The 26,292-nt window shown below is 44.9% G+C and overlaps 1 protein-coding gene and 1 long non-coding RNA gene across 6 annotated transcripts in view; one reads left to right on the forward strand and one right to left on the reverse strand.

The window, feature by feature from the left end:
* KIAA1671 (KIAA1671 ortholog) overlaps positions 1-26,292 on the reverse strand; it is a 66,568-nt gene that overhangs the window by 4,541 nt on the left and 35,735 nt on the right. For 3 of the 5 annotated variants that reach the window (XM_063172826.1, XM_063172827.1, XM_063172829.1), the window contains 2 exons: positions 5,968-6,086; positions 713-965 (listed from right to left, as the gene is read on the reverse strand). In XM_063172826.1, coding sequence (XP_063028896.1) covers positions 713-965; positions 5,968-6,086 — 372 coding nt within the window. Of the gene's footprint in view, positions 1-712; positions 966-5,967; positions 6,087-10,338; positions 10,493-16,789; positions 18,058-26,292 lie in introns of those variants that run through there. The other 2 variants (XM_063172828.1, XM_063172830.1) reach the window with 2 other exon arrangements.
* On the forward strand, positions 10,538-16,901 carry LOC134427204 (uncharacterized). Its single transcript, XR_010030120.1, has 3 exons — positions 10,538-10,717; positions 15,538-15,710; positions 16,770-16,901. It is a non-coding gene; the product is annotated as an uncharacterized LOC134427204 (long non-coding RNA).

Genomic DNA, 26,292 nt, shown 5'->3' on the forward strand with positions numbered 1-26,292 from the left:
AGAAAACCTTCTGGAAGTGCTGAAACACCATGTGCATGTGGCACTTGGGGACATGGTGGTGGTGGCCTTGGCAATGCTGGTGGAACAGTTGGATTCAACGATTTTAGAGGGATTTTCCAAACTAAACAAAGTTTTTGCAGCAGTAGACATCATCAACTGTGTATGGCCAGAAACTGCTGGTCTCACACCAACTGCAAGATTCTTCAATATAAAAAAAATCCTTTAAAATGCAACTGTGAGCTACTGTGGAAAGAAACCAATTGTAAATAAGAAAAATATAAGTGAAAGTGCTTACAGCCTTAAATCTGCATGGCTGACAGCACAGCAGTCACTGACTGTTTGTGTTATTTAATTATGCTTCCAATATTCATCCCTGGAAGTGCCCAAGGCCAGGTTGGATGGGGCTTGGAGAAAATCTGGTCTAGTGGAAGGTGTGGATGGGAGTGGAATTGGATGAGCTTTAAGATCCCTTCCAACCCAAACCAGTCTGGGATTCCATGATTGATTATCCAAGGCCAGCAGCTTTGTGGAACCTCTCAGAACCTAAACACCACAGAGACTTAGAAGAACTCCATAGTTTTGATCCTAAACTTTTTAGGCAGGAAAGCAGCTGGGAAAATTCAGAGTGGGAAAGGGAGGGCAGATCTGGTTGCAAAGTTTCCAGAAGGAACTGGGGAGAGCTTAACCGAGGAAACACACGAGGGCAACTCACATCAATGAAGGAGAAATAACTCTTGTCCTCAGGCAGCGCGTCCCCTGCAGGAGGCACATCAGTGCCATCAGTGGAGTCCATGTCCGTGCTGGAACGGTCCAGGCTGGTGCTCCTTTGCTCTTTGGAGAAGTCATGGTGCTCAGGCAGGCAGGGAGGCTCTGCCTGCGAGGACAGCGAGGATGGGTGGCTGCCCGCGGGCGGCTTCCGCCCCGACGCCACCTCATTGTCCAGGGAGGGGGATTCTCCCACAAAGCTGCAAGTGAGCAAACGGAATCTGTGTGAGTTCAGGGCAAACACAGACCTGCAAGGCCAGGCTGGATCACATGTGGTCAGCAGGGGTTAAAGGAAAGTGGAACAGAAAGTCGGAGTGGATCCCTTCTGCTGGCACAGCCCTTGTCACAGACATGTTGTATGAAAAATCCTTTCCTTAGGATTTCTTCTCTTGAGAAGCTGAGAGGCCTCAGGAACAAAATGCAAACAATGGTTATCTGCTGCTGTGGAATGCAACAGGTGGATCAGCGATTGGGCTCATGTGGTTGTTTCTAATTAATGGCCAATCAGCTGTCCGGACTGTCTCGGTCAGTCACAAGCCTTTGTTATCATTCCTTCTTTTTCTATTCTTAGCTAGCCTTCTGAAGAAATCCTTTCTTCTATTCTTTTAGTATAGTTCTAATATAATATAGATCATAAAATAATAAATCAAGCCTTCTGAAACACAGAGCCAACATTCTCATCTCTTCCCTCATCCTCAGACCCCTGTTAACACCACCACAAGCCCTCACCCCTTAGATTCATGGTGTGCTGGGGATTGGGGTGGATTCTACCCAGATTTTTTCCTTCAGGAAGCTGGAGCTGAAGAGAGTTGGGCACCAGGTGGCAGCCTAAGGCAGGGCTCCATGGGCAGAGCTGCTCCTGCCTCACAAAGAGTGCAGCAGCACCTGCTCCCCACTGCTGGGATGCTCCCAGTGTGTTCCTAAAATTCCTCCCGTGGCCTGGACTGACAGGAATGAGCTGCAGGGTCAGGACTGAAAGCTGGACACTGTTGTGTCTGCCTTTCCTTGAAATACTGCCAGTAAAAATTGGGCCGTCTTGCTTCTAACTCCAGTTTGAAAAAAACCAAAGCTTAAAGGATTTAGCTCTGATTTTTTTTTCTTCTCCTCTTGACAGAAGTCTTTTGCCACTAAGCAGCATTTCTTGGGCACATACCTAGGAAAACTGTTCTAAACCTAAAAAAACCCCATATACGTATCAACATCTGCACATATTTAAAACAATAAACCTCAGTATTTGGTACAGCAATCCCAGGAGAAAACCACTCAGGAGTTCCCTGCTGGGTAACAGCATTCCATCAGCACCAGCACATGGTACAATGTCCAGTCTGACAGAGCAGACACTGCCCAGAGGGTTTCCAGCACACAAGCAGAGGGAATGCTGCCTCCCTCCCTCACCAGTGGGCCCCAGGATAATTAAGAATGGCACTAATGAGCTCTGGGGGAAAGTTTTTTGTCTAGGGTTTTTGCTTCAAGTGACATTTGGTATCTGCAGCATTAGGCTTTAGAGCCATTGCAACATGGAAGAATGGAGAGAGGAGGGACAATCTGCAGGACCTTTCATGGAAATTAAAGTGTGTGTTGAAAGGATTCTGTTGGATTTGCACATCTCCAAAACGTCTCTTTCTTCCCTGCTACACCCCAGGGCTGCAGCTGATACAATTCACTGAGGTTTTTAAAACTGAAATATCTGAGAGCAAGATGTGATAGAAATCCAGCTGAATTAGCACTGATTGGTAGTTCCTCATTCTCAAACCTTCCCAATAGATTTTCCTTTGGAGTTTCTGCACAATTACAGCCCCATCCACCAACCCCTGTGGCACAGCTCATCCCCAAATGTGGGAGGGATTCCTGGAGCCCAAACCCAGTTACGTGCAGTGGATTCTTTCCAGTGAACAGCTAATTAGGGAGAAAATTCCCTTCAGAAAAATGAAACTGAAAACATATTTTCAGTTCTCATTACTGAGATATATCATGCACCTCTGTCTATTACTTCATTAAGATTTTAGGGTCTGTGAGCATATCCATGAGCTGCCCCTGATGCTCCACAGGTACATTTACAGACACTTCTCTGAGAAATCATCCCTCACATGGAGCACACAAACCCAGCAGGATGGTTATCACAATGGAAAATAAACTGACAGCAATCCTCACTTCCAACTGCAATTAAATTTAATTAGTTTTAGCAAGACAGTGTATAGAGGCCATAAAAAGGTGTCTGTGAAATGAGGAGTCAGAATTGATCTAAAATCAATTCCTTTCCTGTAAAAAACAATAATTTTCATTATGAAGATTGTTCTAACATAAAAGAGTTTCGTACAGTGCCAATTTGGGGAAGTTCATTCAAGCACTTGGGAAAAATGAAAATAAAATCTTTTAGATAAACTAAGAAAAATCCAATTAATGCCTCCAAATGGGAGGAGATGCTTTCATCCCTGTCCATCCCAAGGAGTTACTGGCCAAAGCCCACTGGAGGAGCTCCTTATGCTAATTCCAGCAGTGACTCAGTTCTAGAGCAAAATACCCCTTCCTTCACCTTCCAAAAGCTCATCTAGGAAAAGGACAGTGTTCATCCTGTTGCCTTTTGATTTCAGAATTCCCTTCCTCTCCCAGAGAAGCAGTGGAGCCACCACCCCTAGAAGTGTCCAAATGCAAAGGTGGCACTGCCTGGTTTAAAGGCCACGGAGGGATTCAGGTGAAGGCTGGACTCAGATCTTGGAGTCTTCTCCAACCTTAAGGACTCTGATTCCATGAAGATGAGGTCATTCACTCCTAAAATAATCCCTGCGTGGCTGCAATAGTGGGAAATGCCCCGGGATGGAGGTTCCCCCTGCACAGCAGGAGGCTGTGACACCCTTTGGTCCCTGCAGGATGTGACACCATGGGACTGGCAGTGGAAACGCTCCCAGGGAAGGCAGCCAGGCCAAAACAGGAAAACTGAACCAGCAACATCTCCTGAGAGCTCCTGCCTCCAGCTGGGGTGAGCAGGAGGCACCAAAGGCAGAGCCCTGCTCAGAGCATCCACAGCAACGTGAGGAGAATGTCTGCACTGCTCCTGGCAGGCACTTCATCCAAAACAAACTGCAGACAAAATGCACGTTCAATACATTCCAGGAAGACTTCCATTATTTAGAAGTACATTAATCTCATTTCTCTTCAAGTGCCTGAATTAATACAGCAGTAATTCCCCGGCAATGAGCTGTAAGTCAAAATAAAGCAGAGCAATGGGGTGGTAAAATGCTGAAGAGTCTCTACACTGTCACCATTATGCTTTAAAAAAGGCAAAATCTAAACACTTCTTGCAGTGCAAACAAAATTCCAGCACATGGGATTGAGTCCAATCCTTCAGTGAACCGGAATGTTTAGGTGGAGCTGTTCTAATCAGGATGGATGGATTGAAATAACTCTCCAGTGCTGTCTGCTGTGAAGCTGAGACAAGCACCTTTGTTAAGAAACTGATCTCAGAAATGTCTGTACCATCCTGGAATCCAAGTTAATTTTACAGCAGCCTGGCTGTCACTGTTGGCACTCACTTGGCTGCTGAGCCTCGAGCTGGTCCTTACCCTGATTTCATAAGCAATAAAAATATTCATAGCACACAGCTCTCAAGTGCAGAACAAACCAAACGTAATTGACATTAATGTCTGCTCTAAGATCCCAACAAGTATAGCATTAGGAACCAGATAAAATGCTATTTTCATACCACACTGAGCAGACATGATACAAGTTCAGGGTAGATCAAGCTGCAATTTACACAACAGGTGTGAACTATAAAAAACCTCACACTTTGCTGCTCTTGGTTTATTTCACTAAATCATTCTAAGAACAGAAAAGCATCAGCAATACTCAGTATCAGTTTCACTCAGCTGATATTCCATTTCATCCTCCACTTCACCACCAATAAAACACTTGAGAGTCTGAGATGTGGGCATGGAAAGATGCACCCTGAGTCACCCCACCTGAGACCCAGAGGGATTTTGCCACTCTGCTATTCCAGAGGGATTTTGCCATTCACCCAACCTGGTAGTATATTTAAAGGAAAGGCAATGACAGAAAATCAGACTTTTAAAACAAATAGAAGTGTGTTAGAATGTTGGGGGACACAAGACAGATGATGGATTTTGGACTTGGTTAACATAAGAGATTTGATAAGAGGATGCTTTGGCAAAAGCAAATGGAACTTTGAAAATTCAATAGTGGGAAATGCCCCAGCCTGGAGGTTCCCCCAGCACAGCAGGAAGCTGTGACACCGTTTGGTCCCTGCAGGATGTGCCACCGTGGGGCTGGCAGCAGAAATGCTTCGAGGGAAGTGCAAGACTTAGAGTGCAAGGAGATTAAATTAAACAGGTTTACTGGAAAAAGAAATCTCACTAAACTTTGCAAGCAAGAGATGTTGTTATATGCATAATTTTGTATATGTGATTTTAACTTAATCATTTGTGAAAAATGCATGTATTTTATGATTGGCTTTTCGTAAATATTAAAATGAATATTATATGTATTGTGTTAGAAAGTAATGCTGTATTAATTCTCTTAAGTACTGTGTTAAATATGGTTTTAGGTTATAAAAATTGTTAAAATAGAAACGATGCTATGTAGGATTTTTTTTAAAGAGGGGACTTGCAGCAAGATAGCAGCCACAGGACACCTGAATCTTTCAGAGAAAGAGAATTTATTGCCCCATTATCAGAAGAAACAAACTTCTTCCCACCTCAAAGGCGCTGTTAGGACTCAGAGGAAAAAATTGACACTGACCAGACAGTATCCTGTATTTGAATGGAATTTATGCATCATGTATGAAGTGTATGAACATGCAACAGGCTGTTGCTTTTAAGGGTTAACCCTTTTTTAATGTGTGTCCTTTTTCGGGCTTGTGCTGCCCAGAAAAATGTACCCAAACATCCGTAACTCTTTGTATTTATTGTCTCATATTGTCCTAATTCAATTTGTCCAAATTGTTATCACTCTAATTGTGTTCCTATTTTTATAACCATTTTATTACTATTAAACTCTTAAAAATTTTAAAAACAAGTGATTGGTGTTTTCCACACCAAGAACAGGGCTTGGAGCGCCCTGCTCTAGCAGAAGGCGTCCCGTGGCCGAGGGTTGGAACGAGGAGATCTCTAAGGCCATTCCAGCATGAAAGCACCCTAGGCTGGTGGGATTTCAGCATTCCCCTCCTCCCCAGCCCAGCAGAGCCCTCACCTGTCGCTGCTGTGCCTCTGCTCGTTCCAGGTGCCGTACTGGCTTTCGGGCTCCTGCACCAGCGTGTCCGTGTCCTTCGCCCCCGGAGGCTGCCTGGAGAAGCATTTCCTCAGCTGGTCCTGCAAAAAAGCACCTCCAGTCAGTGCTCCAGCCCCTGCCTGAGGGATTAACAGCTCTTATAGACCATAACAGCTTAGAATCTGACAATTAAACTCGGCTGGGAAATGAACTTAAACGCGAAGAACTGCTGTGGAGTCGGTGCGACAATTCTCTGTGCAGTAATTCTCTGAACAATAATTACAGTAATTGCTTTCTTGGGCAAATAAAGGATCCCAGAGGTTGGAGATGACTCCCTGGTTTCAGGAACTCCATGCTGCTTTAATATTGTTCTTATCTCAGGTTGCACAGAGCTTCTCAAAGCACCTATGCAAGCACAAGGAATTGTGCTGGGAATGACATTTCATCCCCTCAAGCACAGCAGGCAAACATCAACTCCACTGCTCTTTTCCTGAGTTTAATAAAATAATCCTTTTTTTTTTTTTCAGGCTTTCTTTGGAAGACATTCAAAATAAAATGCATAAATACATAAATAAATAAATAACCACAGGGCCAGACACAAAAAGCCTTCTACAAACAGATGTAACATCCAAACCCAACCCAAGACAGACCACAGTGGGTTTGCTTTGTTTTACTCTGACCTCTCCTTTGCTGACTGTTTTTATTCCATGGATCTGCTGCTCTCCTAAGAAGGAATGAGTGGATCCCTCAGCTTTCCAGGGAGAGAAGTGGGTCAGTGCTGGCACCCCAGATTTGCAGCACACCAATGTCAACCCAGCCCTGCAGTTGTGCAGAGTTATTCAGGGAGCTTAAAGAGCTCCTGAAATCCTACACTGGGAGCAGATAATTAAACTGTTGGTCTCTTTCACCTTCATTACCCTGAACAAATACAAACATGGTTTTCAGCTCCAAATCAGTTTTGCTTATCAAGATTTTATCTGACAGCAAATTACATGGTTTTCCATCTGCCCTTGGAAAAATGCAAGGATTTTTCTCTCTTTGTAAGTACCCCCTGCCTCCAACTCACTGAGCAGAACACGTTGCTGGACTAGAACACAACTCTTCCTCTTCAAACAGCACACACATAGAAACAATAATTAAGAAATCCCACATTTAATATGTAGAATTCCTTCATATTCTTGGGGGTAAAAAGAGAGATTGCACATTTACTTGTTTCCTCAATTTTGTACACCTAAGGAATGCTGCCTTAAGACTATAAAAAAACCATTAAGAATAATTCAGCAGTGCTGACACCTGGCTACTGAAGAAGTCCCACAACACTTCCAGTTCTCATAACCAGTTCTTATTTCCCAGTGGCCACAGCCACTCTCCATCCTTGTTGTGCTCTTTGCTGCTGACGAAGTTGTTTGTGTTTTAATGCAAAGAAAATACAAAAGGCTCCACCATTTACTCCAGCTATCACCATGCAGCTCAAAGTTAAAGACCAAGCTAAATTCTGTTTGCAATACTCAAATAAAACAGGCTCAGTTTGTGAGTTGCATGGAACAGACGTTTCCTGCTTTTCATTCTCCAGATGTTCCTGCAGCCCCAGAATTCACTGGTTCTTACACTTTATGCAACCACAGGATCTTTAAGGTTGGAAAAAAAACCTCAAAAAGCTGGAGTCCAACCTATCCCACATAGATATCTAACTAGAGACAAGTACATGAATGCCTGGAGGCAAGTTAAGCTCTTACATTTCCCACTCCATGCCAGGTACAAGATTCCAAATGCGAGCCAGGCACACGCTGCTTCCAACACAGGAGACAGTCTGGTATTTCCTAGAAACCACAGGGCATTTCCTCCTCCTTGGCTTGGCTTGGCTCTATGTTTTGCCTTCCACAAATTCCCTCTGCAGCTTCCCAATCCCATGATTTGCTCCAGGGACTCCTGGGCTCAGCTCTCACCCAGTGGCCTGAACAATTTGGCTGGTGGCTGCCCTTCTAGGAAAGGCATTAACAAATACCAGTGGCTCTTCTACTTCCCTCCCAACTATCCATGCTCATCCAGAGGATTATTTTCCACCTTGATGCTTATTATGAATTTCTTTTCAATGTCAGTCCTATTCTTATCATCAATTTGTACGGTGTTTTCCACTGGTTACAACTAAAGTCCATTACTACTACACATGGCATCACTTTATTTGCAATCACTCATGTTTTTTCTGCTAGAAATTAGACTCAAAAGCTTAGAGGCAGGAGGAGCAGCAGTGGGGAGCCCTTGTTTACCCAGCAGCGAGTTATCAGAGCCCTGGGGGCTGTGCAGGAGGGGTGTGGGCAGCACAGATAACAACGGCTCAGCAGCCACAGGGGTCAAGTTTAGATGCAGAGACACCACTCCTGTGGAGGCTCAGCAAAACCTGACAACATTTTACACTTCTGCCCAGAACAACACCATCACCTGAGTTATTTCTGGGTGCTAAACCCAAAACAAGCCAGAAAAAGAAATAAAATTACTGCTTCTGAAGGCGCTGTGAAGTTAAGTTCAATACAACAAACAAAGTCTAAATGCCAGGAATAAAACACTTCAAACTCTAGGAAATCTAGAGTTCTCTGTGTTCTGAAGGCTTTGTTACTTTCAGAATCATTATTTCATTTTGCTTCTGGAGGAAGCTGCTTATTTCAACACGATTGTGTCTTTCCCTGACAGACCCTTTCAACACTTATTTTTTAAGGTGCCAAATGATTAATTGGAAAAAATAAATGGTCTCTAGGTACCAAGCAGAAAAATCAGGAGTGGGAAGAGGAGCTGATCCTCTCCTTGGCTGGTGGAGGAGGTGTTGGCTGGGGGCACTGAGAGCAGTGCAGAAAAGCAATTTATAGCCTGTGCAGCAGCTCAGAGGAGAGGGGGTGCTGAGGAAGGAAGTGACAACAAACCAGGAAGATTTTCCTTGCCAGAAGGTGATTATTAGCAAGAATGAAGAGTTTTAGCTTTTCTTTTGAAGATCTCTTTTCTCTTATTGTCATCACACTCCTGAAAGACTCAAGGCAGTCAACACACGAAGACATTTCCTCTATAAACAGAATACTCAGGAAACTGGAAAACAAATAATTCCAAAGGAAAAAGCAGTAAAGAGGGGTCTGGTGTCTTTTTAGCACACAAGATAAACCCAAATTAGAACTTTTCTATTTTATGATGGCAGAAAAATCTCCCAAATCAAATAAAACCCACGCCTGATTCAGGTTTCAAATGCTGTAATTCTCCAAGCTTTGATGTTTAACTTCTCAATTCTTACACCAGGAGCTAGGGAAAAAAAATCCACTTAATTTTTCCATAAAGTTAAGCAGCTGAGCTGTGTCCTGCTTTGCCTCTGGTTCTTCTAAAATGAGCCATTATGATTATGCCTCTTTCAGTCTTCCCTTGGAATTAAGCTGGGCTTGGCTACACTCCAGGGCTGATTACTCCTGCAATTTCCCGTTCCTGAAAACGATGCACACACAACGTTGGTCCCACCAGCCCCAAAATTACCCCTAGCTCTGGGTCAATGCAGACATTTACGTGCAAAACCCTCCTGCACTGATGGGAAATGAAGACCTGGCAAAGGAGGAACCAGCTCTGAGAGATCTCCTGAGTCAGAAGCTGAAACAGACAGTTTCAAAAATATCTTTGTTTGCCAAGGAGCCCGAGACATCAGCCAGCCAAAGTGACAGCCCACAGCTTGAGTGTGAATGTTCAGAGCTAAATCCCACTGGCATGGGTTGGGTATGAAGAGGAACTGCACAATGGAAGGAAGTTTTGACCATCTGCCTTGTTAATATACAACTCAGAGAAAAAATGGTGCTGGTTTCTTAAAAAGGGCTGCTTTTTCTTTTTTCTTTTTTTTTTTTTTTCATTTTTTCCTCTGCTTACTTTAATTAAAGAAGCAAAAAATGTGGTCAAATTGCCCCTTAAGTGTGACACTGCATTTTAGCAGAGCTCACAAGTTCTTACAAATCCCAAAAAGTATTCCAGCTGTTCTCCTGCAGAAGGCCAGGAAGAGAGCAACAGACCTCCACCAATTCATATCTTATGATATTATTTTGTAGTTGACTCTGCTTTGAATGGGATGCTGGGCTTGATGAGCACAAGAAGTCCTTTATAACCTAAATTATTCTATAATTACTCTAAGAATTTGAAGGACTAAGACGTGAATTATATATTTTAGAGCACTAACAGAATTACCACAAATAACACCAGATTGAAACCAACCAACACTGAAAACCCCACCACAACAAGAGAGCTTAAGGGTCACAGCCCACAGATTTTAATTTGGAAGTACCCAAATGCCAAGACAGCAAGCGGGAAGAGGATCCCGGGATTTCCATCTGTACTTACTATCCATCCAATGAACGCTGCCCATAAGGAGTAAGTCATGGCTCCAGCTCCTCCTAATTCCCAGCAATCAGGGGGGATTCAGGCTGGCCAGAGCAGCCAACTCCTGCTTTAATGAGCTGCTGCGTGGAGTCAGTGCCTGGGGGAATGCTCCAGGCTGAGGCAGCACCTTCTGCCCCCACCCTCCCTGCTGCAGCCCCAGATACAGAGTTCCAGGAACTGCCCAGCTGAGTTCCAGACCTCCAGCGTGAAGGAAGGCTCCCCAGCCCTCCCAAACGGGACAGCGCTGCCCCATCCATGGAGACCAGCCCCAAACGCAGAATTTAGGGAATTAATCCACTTCAGAATCCATCTCCAGGGCTTTCCAGCCTGATCCAGCCAGGTAAGGAGATGGCAGTGAGGGGCTGTGGAGGCCGCTCAGGTGGAGCATCAGCTCTGGGGTCCCAGCACAGGGGGGATGTGGAGATGTTGGAGTGAGTCCATGAAGATGATTAGAGGGATGGAGCAGCTCTCCCATAAGGAAAGGCTGAGAATTGGGGTTGTTCAGCCTGGAGAAGGCTCCAGGGAGATCTTACTATGGCCTTGCAGTACCTAAAGGAGCTCCAAGAGAGCTGGAGAGGGACTTTGGACAAGAGGGAATGTCTGAGAGAGAGCAGGTTCAGATTCATGTCAGGAAGAAATGCTTCCCTGCCCATCTCTAGAAGTGTCCCAGGCCAGGCTGGACAGGGCTTGGAGCAGCCTGGGATAGTGGAAGGTGTCCCTGCCTCTGTCAGGGGCTGGAATGGGATGAGCTTTAAGGTCCCTCCTGACCCAGACCATTCCATAATCCCTCTGGCCCTGGTGCATCCTGGGCTGGGCAGCACAAGCTGCTGGTTTTATGTGAAAAACTGGTTTTATGTGAAAAACTGGAGCTGCTGCTGCTGCTGCTGAATGCACAAACAGCGCCTGGAGAAACACACGTGTGCCCCATGTGACTGCGAGCACTCACACAGCACATTCAGCTCTCTCAGATCCTGAGGAGCTCCACTGCTCTGCTCAAAAATCCTTTAAATAATGGATGTTTCCCTCTCCCATGGGCAGTGGAGTACGTTCCAGTCCCACAGTACCAAGCATCTCATAAATGCCATCAGGCCTGACAGCCTCCCTGTTGCTATGCAACCCTGGGCTGCCTTTCCATGTGAGTTTTGCCTGCCTCTTCCACAGGGATATGATACCCAACCACCAATTACATCCCTGATGCTAAAGCCTGACAGCATTTCCCTTACGAAACAGGAGTTGTTTTTAGAGGGTGGCTGGTCTAATTCTCCACATTTCCATTGCTTCCCATTGCTGCACAGGACTGAATCCCAACCCTTTCTCCCTGGAAAGGCACAGCAAAAATTACAGATGTACTAAAGGAGTTCCAAGAGAGCTGGGGAGGGACTTTGGACAAGGACGTGGAGGGGAATGGTTTTTAACTGGCACAGGGCAGGTTTAGATCAGATATTGGGAAGAAATTTTTGCCTGTGAGAGTGGTGAAGCCCTGGCACAGGCTGCAGCACCAAAGAGAGACCCAAAGTCCACCCTGCATGGATTCTGGCCACAGCAGAGAATGTGGTCAGAGGAATGCAGATGAAGTTGGTTTGGTTTTGCCAGGGATGCAGATGAAGTTGGTTTTGCCAGGGATCTGGTTAGGACCATGCAGTGACATCAGCTCCCTGCTCCTGCTGTTCTCCTCCTCATTCCACACAGCATTTAAAATACATTTGAGTTTGTCATTTTTTCTACTCTGCAAACCGAGCTGCTCTGCTCTGGCTGTGAACACTCACCACACACAGGTCAGGCTGAAGATGGAGCAGAGGTTGACCCAATGTGCAAAAAGCAGACGAGAATCTAATTCTAAATATAAGCCCTGCTAGGGCTGAGTGAGCCACAAGAGCACTTCCTCTGAGAGGTGGGAGTGTACAACAGCACAGCACAGGAACTGGCTGGGAACATCTTTAAAACCTCTCCTATGTCATCAGATTAAATTTCCTTTTCAGCCTGAGGCAGCCAGGCTGATAAGGAATGGAGCCCTAAGAAAGCCAAGGCAGCAGGAAGGAGCCAGAGGCTGGGTCAGGAAGATCCTGAGCTGTGAGAGGGGATCCAGGCTCAGCCCAGGGCACTGTGACTCCCATCAGACTGAATAAAACCTGCAGGAGGCACAAGCCAGAACAAGGCAATTTCACTCTGGGATGCCAAGGAGAGGATAATTTGCTTTTTTTGAAAAGCTGCATAGTTGAAATCAACACCTCCTACTCCGAATGCTGCATTTCACAGCTCCTCTCCACATGAGACACGAGTTAAAACTTCAAACAAACATTCCTGGGGAAAAAAAAGCTCTCCTTAGCTTAAAGCCTGCAGTTAAAGATGTAGAGAAAGTGATAGGATTTCCTGACAACAAGTGAATAACAACGTGCTCGTTTCAACACACGGCTCAGGAGATGTTTTAGGAGACAGCAGTCAAAACACACACACAGTCACCCCCCAGTGAATGCCAGGAGTGCTTCCCAAAACTCTCACAATATTACCAATTTCAATAAAAATGGGTTGCCAGGATAGGGAGGCTGTGAGGGTGGGGGCACAGGGTGCTCAGGGAAGCTGTGGCTGCCACTGGATCTGTCCAAATCCAGGCTGGAAAAAACTGGGATACTGCAAGGTGTCCCAGCCCATGGCAGGAGGTGGGACTGGGTCATTTTAAGCCCCCTTTCAACCCAAATTCTTCTGGGATTCTATGATTCTAAGCCTTGCGTTCAGAGAAGTTTTTCTATTATACAATCTATTTCCCCTGAAAGTTGTCATTCACAGCTTATAAAAAAAAGGCAGCAAGGTGGATGAGCAGAAAATATCAGCTCTAAATCTATTTATGCTATTTTCTTCTTGTTTAAAAGCATGGTAAAAATCAACTCCTTGCAGTCAGCAAAAGTGAAATCACAGAGTAAAGTCGTTTCAATAATTATTCCTGCCAAAATAATGAGAGAACAACAAAAGCAGCCACCAAATGCCCATCACTATGGGTTTCTGGCCCAGATTTATCTGCCAGCTACGTTCATGGCCTGTTAAACCAAAGAGAAGTTATTAAGAATGAAAAAGGAGGAACTGTTTCAGCACTGGCCCTTGTATCTTCATTAATTAAACTGAACAGCTTCACTCCTCCCCCCAGCCCCCAACAAGACAAACAACTCATTTTTAAAGCCTGCTTGCTGCAAACTTGCTTCCCCTTACCCTAACAGCTTCCTGGCAATTTAAAGATTACATTTAAAGATTAAAATTCCATTTACTGATAGTACCAAAATATTATTTTTGAGAACAACTCACTGTGTTCTCAGGGAATATTAGGGCAGAACAATTCAGCAACTATTCACCGTAGGGCCTGTACCTATTCCAAGTTCACAATCACAGTGCCAACTTGTAGTAATTTCTCTTTACAAATTTGTTGAAGGATGCTTACCACAAAGGACAAACTTTTTGCAGATATATTTGGGCACAACATAACAGGCACTGCAGATCAAAGCTCTTTTATAAACTTTTATAAGTTCAGGTGAATGCAGGTGAGGAACCCAAACCAGGACCTTGCCCTGCTCCAAAAAGGATCCTGTTTGATAGGAAAAGGCAGAGTCCAGCAGCTTTCCCCAGCAACAAGCTGTAAAAGCTTAGAATGAAACATCTGGGAAGATGAATAAAAACTAGGATGGGAATTTCAGCCTTGAGCAGGGAAAGGGCTGTGGGATGCAACAAAAACCCTCAAAAGGACTAAGTGCCCTCCCAGCACATCTGGGACACATGCATTGAACAAATTACTCCACTTCTGTCTTTATTTTGGAATTAAAAACTGAATCCAAACTAAGTACCAGATAAATTTTGAATGAAAACAACATTTTCTTTGACTACTCAGTACACCAAAAGCAAACCACTCCTAAATGCACTTAGGTGTTATTTTTAGCATGTATCAGAGCAATTTAGGTAAAGCACATCGACCACTCTCAGCCCCAGAATTCATCTTTGCTGTTCTGTGTGAAACACCTCTGAGGTTTTCCATGACTTTTTTTAGCAGTGTAAGTGGAGCCAAGGGAATCAAACAGCTTGCCCTGGTTTTATTGTATGGCAACAAACCTTGAGACCTAGAACAGTGCTGGCTGTGAAACCAGATCTCACACCTATAATAGAACCATGACCGACAGACCCTGATTAAATCTGAGGCCATGTTTAATGCATGTATCTCTGCTCCTCTTACAAAGACACCAAGCTGATGACATGAGATGAAAACGGACAATTAACTCCATCAAAATACCTGAAAGAAAAATCAGCTCCTATTTAAAAGGTCTCACTGCAAAGCAAAAGCTTCTGCAAGCTCAGCTGTGGATTCGCAGATGTGAGGGTGAAGAAGTTTACTCACACTGACTTAAATTGTGCTGCCTGAGTTGAATTTGGAGAATTTGGAGAGCTTTCTGTGCTTTGTATGATGCCAAGTTCTCCATCAGTAGCATCAGGAAGGGAGCTGGAAGGCCTTGGCTGTGTTAGGCAGGGATTCACAGGTATTGCTGCTTCTTCTTTAAAAACTCCATCAGCCCCAAGTGACTGCTCTACACTACAGCCCCAAAGCAGCACAGAAATCAGTTTACATGAATTACACACTTTTTACTCATTCCATAGTTTTTTGTGGCACAATATCAGTAGCTCCAAGGACTAAGACAGGACTCTGTTGTAAAAAAGCTAAAAAATACCAGCTCCAGGTCTGTATTCACCGTTTGCCACAGACACAATGGCACCAACCACAAACTTCTAGGAGTGCTCAGACCTTAAGTTTGAGCCCAAGTGAAACCAAATTCCCACATAAAGCCAAGCACAAGCAGAATTCCTGCTGAAACAGAGGAACAGCAGCTCCAGCACTTTCACCAGTGACTTAAGTGAAAAGGTCACCCTGCGTCTCCTGATTTCTGCTCTGTAAGCAGAAGTGCTGGGTAGGACAGCAGAACATTTGTCCTCTGCAGGTTTCACATTCCCATTTTTCAGCCTTCTTCTACACAAGTTGTTCATTCAGATGATTCCAATAAATCTAAACCACCAGCTTAAAAAAAAAAAACCCAAGAGAACTTCACCACGCTAAGTAACACTGTAACAGTGGTTACCAAATATTTTCTTCTTCATTCTTTTGTGCTTACTTGACACTATTTTCTTTCCCAGTCTGTCCAAACAGGACATGGATAGCAAGCTGGGACAGAAATGCTCTACCCAGTGCTGATAGAGAGTGTGGAAAGTGCCATATTCAAACACCACACCTGCCCAAGGAATGCAGCGTCACCTGCGCTCATTCCCCGAGCAAACCCCGCCAGAGCTGCCTGTGTTTACACTTCACAGTGAGTAACTGTTTTGTTTCATAATAAAAAAAAAAGAAACAAAAAACATTTTAGCCACTTCAGAGACTTTGGATTTACCCACATGTTGGCTCCAAGGCTTGGGGCCCCTTTCCACACAGCTCAACCACAGTCACTGGTCAAACACTGGGCTTAAATCACCAGTTTCAGGTACAACTCAAACCTCTGGTTTCAGCTCCTCTCCATGAAATAAACAGAATAAACCAGATTTATTTCCCTTTCACTCCCTATCACCCCAAACCTTTGCTGCTTTGCAGGATGTGCCAGAACTAAAGTTCGGGGCGTCAATAATGGCCAGGAAGGTCATGGCAGCTGTAGCCCTCAGGAAATCAGCCTTTCCTCCACCTCTTTGCCATGCCATGGAATACAAACAGTCCTTCCTGAAAATAACTAGAGACCAATGGAAAAGGGATGGGAAAGGGCTCTGTTTGGTACACAACTGTGGAGAACCAAAAGCTCTTCACCTTTCCTTTGCTCCCACGAAGTGCACCCTGTTTGCCATGCCACAGCCTTCACAAGCCACATTGACACTATTGCTTCTATGGCATGACAAAGTAAAAAGCATTCTAAGAAAAAAACACCTATTTTTCAATAAAATAAGGAAATTATGATCATTTATGTTGCCTGCACAGTGACAGCACTTCATCCTTCTTAAAAATTTAGCTTCAGGCATTTTTTACTAGAAAATCACAAATACTGAACTATACCCAAAGCCATGCTGGCTTGCTGGGGAACTGACCAACACCAGCCCAGTTTCAGCTTAACTTTCTAATTTCAGACCAATAAGTGTCCTACCTTACTATCTTGCTTCAAAATCAACCACATTTTTCCCATTCCCCAAACCTTGATTCCCTGGCAAATGAAAACATCCACCTGTGCTGCAGGAAGAAAGCAGCTGGGAGCAGACAGACAGACAGCACTATCTGGAGGTGTTTTGGGGGCTGTTTTTAGATGGAAAAGCAGACAGGAGGGAGGTTTTGTTAGGAGATTAAGTACTGCAACAAACCCGAGGGTTTGCACTGATTTTTCTTTTCCCTTGAGGGTGTCAAAAAGGTGCTTACAAGCTCGGGGGGCTCTGAGCTGGGCTGCCTCTTCCTCAGAGAGGAAAACCTCTGCTGACTCCGCACTGAAAACCTTCGGAAGGACTCTCTGCTCCGGGATGCAAAGTGCCTGAAGGAAGAGGTTCTCTTGAAAGGAGTCCTGGTGCCACCTTCCCCTCCACTCCGCTCATGAGCCACCGCAGTAGTGACTAAATTTAGTGCTTCCTGCAAGGATCTCCGCACTGTGCCCATCCACTGGGTCATGTGAGTTTGTGCCACTGTCAGTTTGTCTCCAAGGTAATCCATTTTTAATTATTTTTTTTTCCAGCAGAGATGAAATATCAATATTCAGTAGCAATTAAAATATATTCTCCTTAACAACCCTGATTTATTTTGTGAAAAGTGATTCCGTGTATAAAGTACTTCCAGCTAAGGTAAACAGCACTGCACTATCACACTCAGCATATTCCTAAAATTAAATAAGCAAAGATGTGAGGTGGGAGATTGGTATTTGCCAAGTAGGAAAAAATAAAAGACTTTTCCTACTTACAATCGGCTTTGCAGAGTTCCATCAAAATATGTTTAATTCAGCCATGTTAAAGAGATAAATCAATGTTTAAATCCTGACACAGTCACTTGAAACGAGTCCATTTGCAAGCAGAGAATTAGGTTTTCACTCTCTCATTTCAGAGCAGAAAAAGCAACTCCCTTTATAAGCCAAGTTTTTCTTCTGCTGTAAATATCAGAACGATAAAACAAATCTCATTCTCCTGGCTCGGCCGCTCGACAGGTGAGAGTACACTGACCAAAGTTCTGGTGCTCCTATACAATCCATTGAGCAGCAAATCGATTCGATCTTCCAAACAACAAATCCAGCTCCTCCTCAGAAAACTCTGCAGCAGGCTGTCAGCAGCAGAATCCCCTCCTCACCATCATCCTCGCTGCCTCCGGAGCCATCCTGGAGCTCTCAGAACTGCGGAGCAGCGCAGGCAAACGCGTCCAGCCCTCCCCGCGGGGCTGCTCGGAGCCTGCCAAAAGAGCTGCTGGATGACATCAGCTCCTCTGCCTTCCAAAGGGGGGGACAAACACAGGGACTGTCCCCACTCCTCCTGCGCTCACATGGCTCTGGATGCACAGCTGCTTGCAGCACGGCTGCCTCCCAGGCTGGCTCTGCTAAGGCGCACACACGAGGTTACCAGCAGGAGAACGCTGCTGCTGCTGCTGCTGCTGCCGCCTCTGGAATGCTGATCCCTGCTCCTGTGTGTCCCCGTGCTCCCGGGGAGGAAACAATGAGGAGGTGACCAGCCTGCAGAGGTCTGCCCAAGGAAGGATCTGGGCTGGGCTTTATTATAGTACAGGCAGGGTTCCCATGGCAACGCGGGGAACAGCATCTGCTGGCTCCGGAGCAGGCAGGAGTTGCACAGATCCATTGGAATGATTCATAGTTTGCATACGTCACGTGGACTCGCTGATTTTAACCCTTCCTGGGGAACGTGGCTCTGCCAGGGAACGTCTCACACCCACAGCAGAAGATTCCCACTGGGAATCCTACACCTACACCATCATCCTGCTGCTCACCAGGCACCTGGGCAGTGCCAGCACCTGTACCTGGCTCACTGAGCCATTCATGGCCTCAAAGAGGACATGGCCCAGCCAGCGACTGCTATCAGCAGAGGATAATGATTAAGCCAGGTCTGAACAGGTCTGACCATTAGAAGCTGGTTTTTTCCACTTTTCTACACCATTACCTGTTCTCCTCCATGTCCTTCCTAAGCTCTGCTCCATCCCCAGCTGCTGGGAGACCACAGGGTTGGCACCACAAACCCAAAATGACTGAGGGTAACGAGAGGACCCCAAGGGTCACCAGCCACGGAATCCTGGAACAGCCCACTTGGGAGGACAGCAGGAATAAAAGCTTTGAGTTTAAATCAATAAATCTCAGTTTATGACGTAAGTTTGGACTTTAAAGTCCAAAGTCAAGCTGTGACTAGTTCAGGACTAAGGGGAAAGAGGCAAGACAGGCACGTTGGGAGCTGCTCGCTCTCGTGTTTGTTCAAGGGGGTTTGTGGCTGTTGCTTAATTTGCCAAACAAAGTACCATGAACTTGCATCACCCTCTGCTCCTCTGAACTATCCAGGAAGAGATTCAATGGAACAAAAAAATTTCTAGATAACATTTGATGCAATGGTTCTTGCGTAAGGTTCATTGTATCAGAAATGTGCCTTGCAGATATACATGAACCCAAGATACCCTGAGGAAACAGGGTGCCTTCCCTTTTAATCCCTGTTTTTAGGAGCTCAGCTCCACCAACCTGTAATTTATCTCCAGGAAAAACTTAAGTGACAACTATATAGCTTCGCCTAACTTATTCTCTTTTCTGAATGCATTTGTTTTGAACGTTTGCAAATTAGCAGCTTTATAAAAGCCCTCAGTAATCAAAGAAAATCCAGCCAACAGAGAAAATCCTTTTTCCCCCCCTTAACACAGTTCTTCTCTTGAAGAGTTGCAGGGTTATTTTTGTACAGAAATGGAAAGAGATCGTTTTGACCAGATTCCTCAAGAGCAGGGTGTTTCTTAGATTTGTAAAGAAATAGGAGAAAATAAATTTAAAAAAATTAAATTTAAATAAACCTAAATAAATTTAATTTTTAATTTAAAATATAATTAATATTTAATAATTAACTAAAATTAATTTAATAAATAATTTAATAATTTAAATAGAATAAATTGAATTAAAATAAATTTAGAATTTTTTAATTAAAATAAATTTAAATTAAAAAATAAATTTAAATAGGAAAAAAAAATTTAAATAGGAAAAAATAAATTTATCTACCAGACTTATAGATAATCCTTCACGAACTGTGGAGATCCTGCACCCAAGGCTGGAATTTAAGACTTAGTACACATTTTCATGCTGTTAAATTTAAGTGTGATATTTCAAACATCTGTGCCTTTGCAAGTGCAGCTCTGTGCCTGCTGCAGTGCAGGGATTGTGCACTCTGCCATTCCAGAGGGTTTCAGGCTCCATCTGATGCAGGAGCCCCTGAAATAGCAGCCCAAGAGCTCTGCCTGGAGCTGCCATGTGAGTTAGTCAGCAGCTCCTTCACCTCACCAGGATGGGCAGAGCAGAACATAAATTTAAGTCCCCATCTGGAATTTCACCTGGGGCAAACAGGGGGAGAGGCAGAGCCAGATTTCACCAAGGATGCAGAGAGCAAAATGTTCCTACAGCTCGCTGCAAGGACTCCTCACATGTGCATGGAACTTGAAGGATCTTAAAATGCTCTAGAGAATATATTCTATTTTTTTATTATACCTCTCCTGAAAAAGAATGTTATACCCAATATACAATTTTTGTCCTCAGAAGATTGGAAAACTGCTGACTTGAGTCTTTCTGCAATACTAAATTTAGGATCTTCTGGCACCACATGAACACACTGCTGGGTATTGAAGCATCTAAATTACTGCTTAGATTTACACCTCAATTAACATCAGGGCAAAATGCTTTGGAGAACAATCCAGATGAACCTTCACCATCAAATTCAAATAGTCAGATATTTTCCCAGCACTTCAACTAAACTTGCAGGGGAGTAGAACAAGATGAGCTTTAAAGCTCTTTGCTTGGAGGTTGTGGGCACCTTCCACTATCCCAGGTTGCTCCAAGCCCCATCCAACCTGGCTTCGGACAATTCCAGGGATCCAGGGGCAGCCAGAGCTTCTCTGGGCACCCTGTGCCAGGGCCTCACCATCCTCACAGGGGAGGATTCTCTAACTGGCCCCCAGCCCAGCAGTTCTGGCTGAGTGAGAATTTGTTCCTGAGCAAGAACAGCACAAGATGATCTTCTGCCCTTGACAAATTCAAGTGATTATCTCACTCTGGGGCTGTCAGGGATCTGCAGCTCCAGAAAACAGAGCACATACACACAGCTACCCAAAGTGCATGACTAATTACCTCAGTATAAACGGGACCTCGTTATTCAAACATTGCTGGGTACTTCCATTATTAACATCTATTCCACCTACAGCTCCAAACCACAACCCTGCACAAAGGCCTAACAACCCTTGTTTCTCCCCTTATTCAGTAGAAAACAAAATTCCATGGTTACATTATATTTTCCAAAAGCCTCTCAGAGCTCATTTGGAGCCTCACCTGCTCTCAAATACTTGTAATTATGTTAATGACTCTGTGGGATTGCAAGGTCAATTTAAAGAAGGCCTGAAAGGAGCAGAGCACAGCACAGAGCCCAGGAGGGGCAGGTGGGATTTGCAGCCTCTCCATGGGTGTGGGTCCTTCCAGCCCATGGGGTTCCCCTGCCACCAGCTCCATCCCAGCACCATGGAATGGGGAAGGAAATCCAGCTGAAGACCCACCAAGACATCTGGGAGTGGTTTTCACCTCAGCTGGGTCCCCTGAAGGATCCTTTGCCAGCAAAGCAGATGGGACAGAGGATGGACAACCTTAGTCTGGACTAACTGTGACAACAGTTTCTGCTCTTCCCATGTGGCAACCCCAGTCAGGAATTCACTCTCTGATGGGCTCCTCCTATCCCCCCCCTCCCACCATCACTCCAATTAGCAATTAGCATTAATTAATCAAAGGGTTTTCTGTGAGCCATAATCCCACCTACAAACAGCAGCACTCAGCACTTGTGAGGAGCACAGCAGCTCCAGTCCCACCTTGTGACACCCCCAGAAGCAGAGCCTGCCCTTGTAAGGCTGTCCCAGCCCTGCACTCCACACCAACTCTCCCTCTGCTTCATTAGTAAGAGAACTTAATTTAACCTCTTGTGCTTGGCACATGGACTATTTAAAGATGCAGCACTGGGCTGGGCTCGCTTGCACGGCTCCAGACTAAATTACTCTCGGGCTCCTCAGACATGACAAACAACTCATGGTTTTATGGGCTCCTTGTTTTTGCCTCTGTGCTCTGTGTTTTGCCAATGGAATTGTCACATTCCAAGAAGGAGCAGCAAGCATTCCTTACTACAGCCTGAATTTCTCACATACAACACCCCCATCATGAAGATTTTACCATGTCACCTTCAAATTCTCATTTAAAGTAAAAATGCTTGGCTGCACCTCTGGCAGAGAGAGAGCAAAGCTCAACAGCTTTGAGGAGCTGCTCCATGGCAGATCCCCAGCTTGCCTCCATTATTCCAATCCAGGAATTCCCATGACATTTAAAACCAACAAGGCATTTTGTCTTTGGCTGTGTTAGCTGTTCTGTTTTGTAGGTTTTTAAAAATTTTCAGGGTGACATAATAATGCAATTCACTGAGATGGCCAAATAGCCTCACCTGTAGATGGGCACTGCACAGCCAAAAGAAAAAGGGGAAAAGAAAAAAAAAAAAAAAAAAAAAAAAAAAAAAAAACAAGAGAAAGGAAAAAGAGTGGAATGGATGGAGTGTTTTAACACAAGGACTTTGGACAGTGTCCATACAGAGAAATCTCTTTTGTAACCCGAAACTCCAGGTATCTCAATATTTACACCAAATATTTGTTTTTGATTCCTACTTTCGTTTTCTACTAAAATTAAGCAAGTTACACTCACAGCTACAGCTCTAATTAATGGTTATTCACAATCTTGGACAACTTGAAGAGAGACCTTGGCATTAAAGGTGTTCCCCTTGCACATACCATCTACAAGAGGCTGAAATTCCGTATTTTTTCCTTCTGCTAGGTAATTTTAAAAGCCCCCAGAGGCCTCTCAAAGCAGTGAATAAGGAGAGGCTGTGAAAGCAACAGGTTCTGCATCAATACTGGGAAAGTTTACACAAGCACACATTGATATGAGAGGTTTTTAAAGAAAGGTGCAAAAATATTTCATACAAGAGCCTATCAATGGCTACTTTAAAAAGTCATGTTTTAAACAGAGATGAAAAATTAAAAAAAAATCTGCATTCCTTATTCTTCTTACAGAAGTACCCTTGTGATAAAGAAAACATTAATAGTTTTCATGACTGAACGAATGCTCCATGTATTTGTTTATACCTGCCAGAGTAACTTTTCCATTCTACTTCCATGGTGATCCTTGATGGGATCAGCAAAAAAATGAACTTTCCCATTTTATTTGTAATCAGAAAGTCAACCATCCTTTCTCTGCCCAGGATTCTGGGCACTTTTGCAGTAGCATGTCATTATTTCAAATTAATAAGCAAATAAGAATCTGTAAATAAGGGTAACTGTGAAATAAAATTTTTACTCCAAGTTTTTAAACAATTTAAATGCAACTACCAGTCATAATTGCAACAACTAAAGCACAACAGTATTTCAGAAAATGCCAATTCTTTTGTCCCCCAAACTACATTTCTCCTGAACCTAAGCAAGGCCCAGTTAAATATCCTGAACATACACAGCTTTTGTGCCTTGAATTGTTTCAGTGTAAAACAAAGCTATCAATGTTAAAGCTGAGGAAACCAGCTAAAAATACACGAGGTTGTTTGCAAGCCCATGTCCATAATCCTGCAGCACTTCCCTTCTAGCTCAATGGAGAAGGAAAAACTGAAAAAACAGAAACAGGAAATTCCTACAGCACTGGAAAGGACTAAAACAATTTTCTTTACATTTGTTTATGTCTAAAGGAATAAAGCCAAGCAAAAGATGGATGGTTACAGGTTGTTTTTAATTTCTACAAACAAAAATCCAGGATGAAGATGTCTGCAAAGGATATTCCTACACCAGGGAGGGAAAACAAAGTAATGCCAGAGCCAGGGCTCTCCTGGCAAGTCCAACATGGAACAGCTGCTGCTCCATCACTTGATCCAATGGACATGTTAAGCACAGATAACCACAAAACATCTTCAAAAGAGAGTTCTTAGGCAGAGAACAAGGTCTAAAATACCTTCACCTGCTGAACTTTTCTGCCAGGGCAGGCAGGGTGAGTGGAGTGCACAGAAACAAGCAGAACACGCTGCTCCTGCTCCACAGCACCTGCCTGAGGAGATGGCAGATCATTTGTGTTCCTCACTGAGGGTGCTCAGGAAATCTCCAACCACTGAGGGCTCAGATCTGACTCACAAAATTCACAGAAAACTCTGAAGGAAGAGCTTCTTTTTTATAATGCAAGGGATTTCCTTCTTCAAAGATCAGTAACAAAGAGCTGCTTCTGAACCCATTCCAGCTGCTCCTGGTGTGATCACACACTGCCCAAAGCCTGTCTGAACACTACTCTTCCATCTTCTCCCTAAAAATCACCATTCCATGTGGAATCAGTAACAAGGAGCTGCTTCTGAACCCATTCCAGCTGTTCTTGGTGTGATCACACACTGCCCAAAGCCTGTCTGAACACTGCTCTTCCATCTTCTCCCTAAAAATCACCATTCCATGTGGAATCAGGCACTGCTTGATGGCAGTAAATTGACCAAACACCAGCTGTAAGTTAATACAATAATTCCTTCACCCATTTTAACCCACTTGATGATGAGAGCAGAGGATTTATTTGAGATGGCTGTATAATCCTGAGTGCACACACTTTCCTTTACTTCCAGGTCTCTCTACTCTTACTGCCTCCTCCTCCTCCCAGACCCAGCACAACAGCTCCATGTTCTCACATTCCCCCAGCCCTCAATCCATTTTTCCTCCCCTTAGATGCCAGGCATTTACTGCTCTCCACCATGAATCACTCCACCAAACACTACATTTTTCCAAGGCTCCAGATTTCCCTGAAGTTACACTTTAAGAACACCTGTGTCCTGCAGCACAAATCCTGTGGTATCCTGAGGAAAGTCCTCTACAAAGGACTCCTCTACTATTTTCCCTGTGCTCAAGCAGCTCCCTAAAATCCCCGTTTCCTTTCAGCACAGTAAACACTCACTGGCTGCATGAACAGCTCACCACTGCTGAAGGGACAGGAACAATAGTGGGAACTTGGCTGTCTCCCAGCATCAGCAACACGGACAACAGCTTGGGAAAGCAGGAACTGAGTCAAAACAACTTTAGGTCAAAATATTACGAGGGAGGCAGTGAAGTTACCTCTGCTTTGTGTGTGTAAATGAGGTTTAACAATTCTCTTGTTACAGAATGGTTTGGGTTGGAAAGGACCTTAAAGATCATCCCTTCCACTATCCCAGGTTGCCCCAAGCCCTGTCCAACCTGGCCCTGGACTCTTCCAGGGATGGGGCAGCCCCAGCTTTTCTGGGCAATCTGTGCCAGGGCCTCACCACCTCACAAGGAAGAGCTTTTCAGAAATATATTCACAATTCCAGATTTAAAATAAGAGGAGTGAGGACAGGCACAGTCGCCTCAATTCCAGCTGCTCTGAACCTGGAACAACACAGTCACTACAAAAAAATGACCAGGTCTAGAAATGATTACATCTTACTCAATGAAACCCTTAATGCAAAACAAGCCAACCTAGAATGTGCTATTCCATGTGAGCATTTTATGGTAAATTAAACTTAATGCCACACCTCATTAGAACAAACTGCTGTGCCCTGAGCACGTGTCCCTGGGCTGGGAGCAGGGATGTGGCCGTGGGCCAGCAGCACTGCGTGGTGGAACAGCACTCCCTCGTGTTCCCACTGGGAATGGGGCTCCTCAGCCAGGCTGACCTGTCTGCCTGCTCTCAGCAATGCCACACACACCACAACTCCTCTGCTACAGCAGCAGCTGGGAATTGGGGAAATGCCTTTCCAGATTTTCCTGTGCAAGGGCGTCATTTACCCAGAGAGGTAGCCCGGGTTATCTGCTCCTGCTGGCACCAGGACAGCTCACACCTGGGTGGGAGGGGGTTTTACCTCTTTGGAAGAAACATCCCCACCACCAAAAGCAAATCCTACAAGGGAAGAGCAGCACAGTCCACTCCAGAAGTGCAGAGAGAAGGAAGGCACAGCACATCTGCACAGAGCCCCTTCCTCCATCAGAGCAGGGATAACCCCCTTAGAGCAGGGATAACCCCCTTGAGAGCAGGGATAACACCCCTTGAGAGCAGGGATAGCCCCTTGAGAGCAGGGATAGCCCCCTTGAGAGCAGGGATAGCCCCCCTGAGAGCAGGGATAGCCCCCCTGAGAGCAGGGATAGCCCCCCTGAGAGCAGGGATAACACCCCTTGAGAGCAGGGATAACCCCTTGAGAGCAGGGATAACACCCCTGAGAGCAGGGATAACACCTCTGAGAGCAGGGATAACACCTCTGAGAGCAGGGATAGCCCCCTTGAGAGCAGGGATAGCCCCCTTGAGAGCAGGGATAGCCCCCTTTGAGAGCAGGGATAGCCCCCTTTGAGAGCAGGGATAACACCCCTGAGAGCAGGGATAGCCCCTTGAGAGCAGGGATAACCCCCTTGAGAGCAGGGATAACACCCCTGAGAGCAGGGATAACACCCCTTGAGAGCAGGGATAGCCCCCTTGAGAGCAGGGATAGCCCCCTTGAGAGCAGGGATAGCCCCCTTGAGAGCAGGGATAGCCCCTTGAGAGCAGGGATAACCCCTTGAGAGCAGGGATAACCCCTTGAGAGCAGGGATAGCCCCCTTGAGAGCAGGGATAGCCCCCTTGAGAGCAGGGATAACCCCCTTCAGAGCAGGGATAACAC

Source organism: Melospiza melodia, chromosome 20 (genome assembly GCF_035770615.1).
Source record: "Melospiza melodia melodia isolate bMelMel2 chromosome 20, bMelMel2.pri, whole genome shotgun sequence".
NCBI lineage: Eukaryota > Metazoa > Chordata > Aves > Passeriformes > Passerellidae > Melospiza > Melospiza melodia.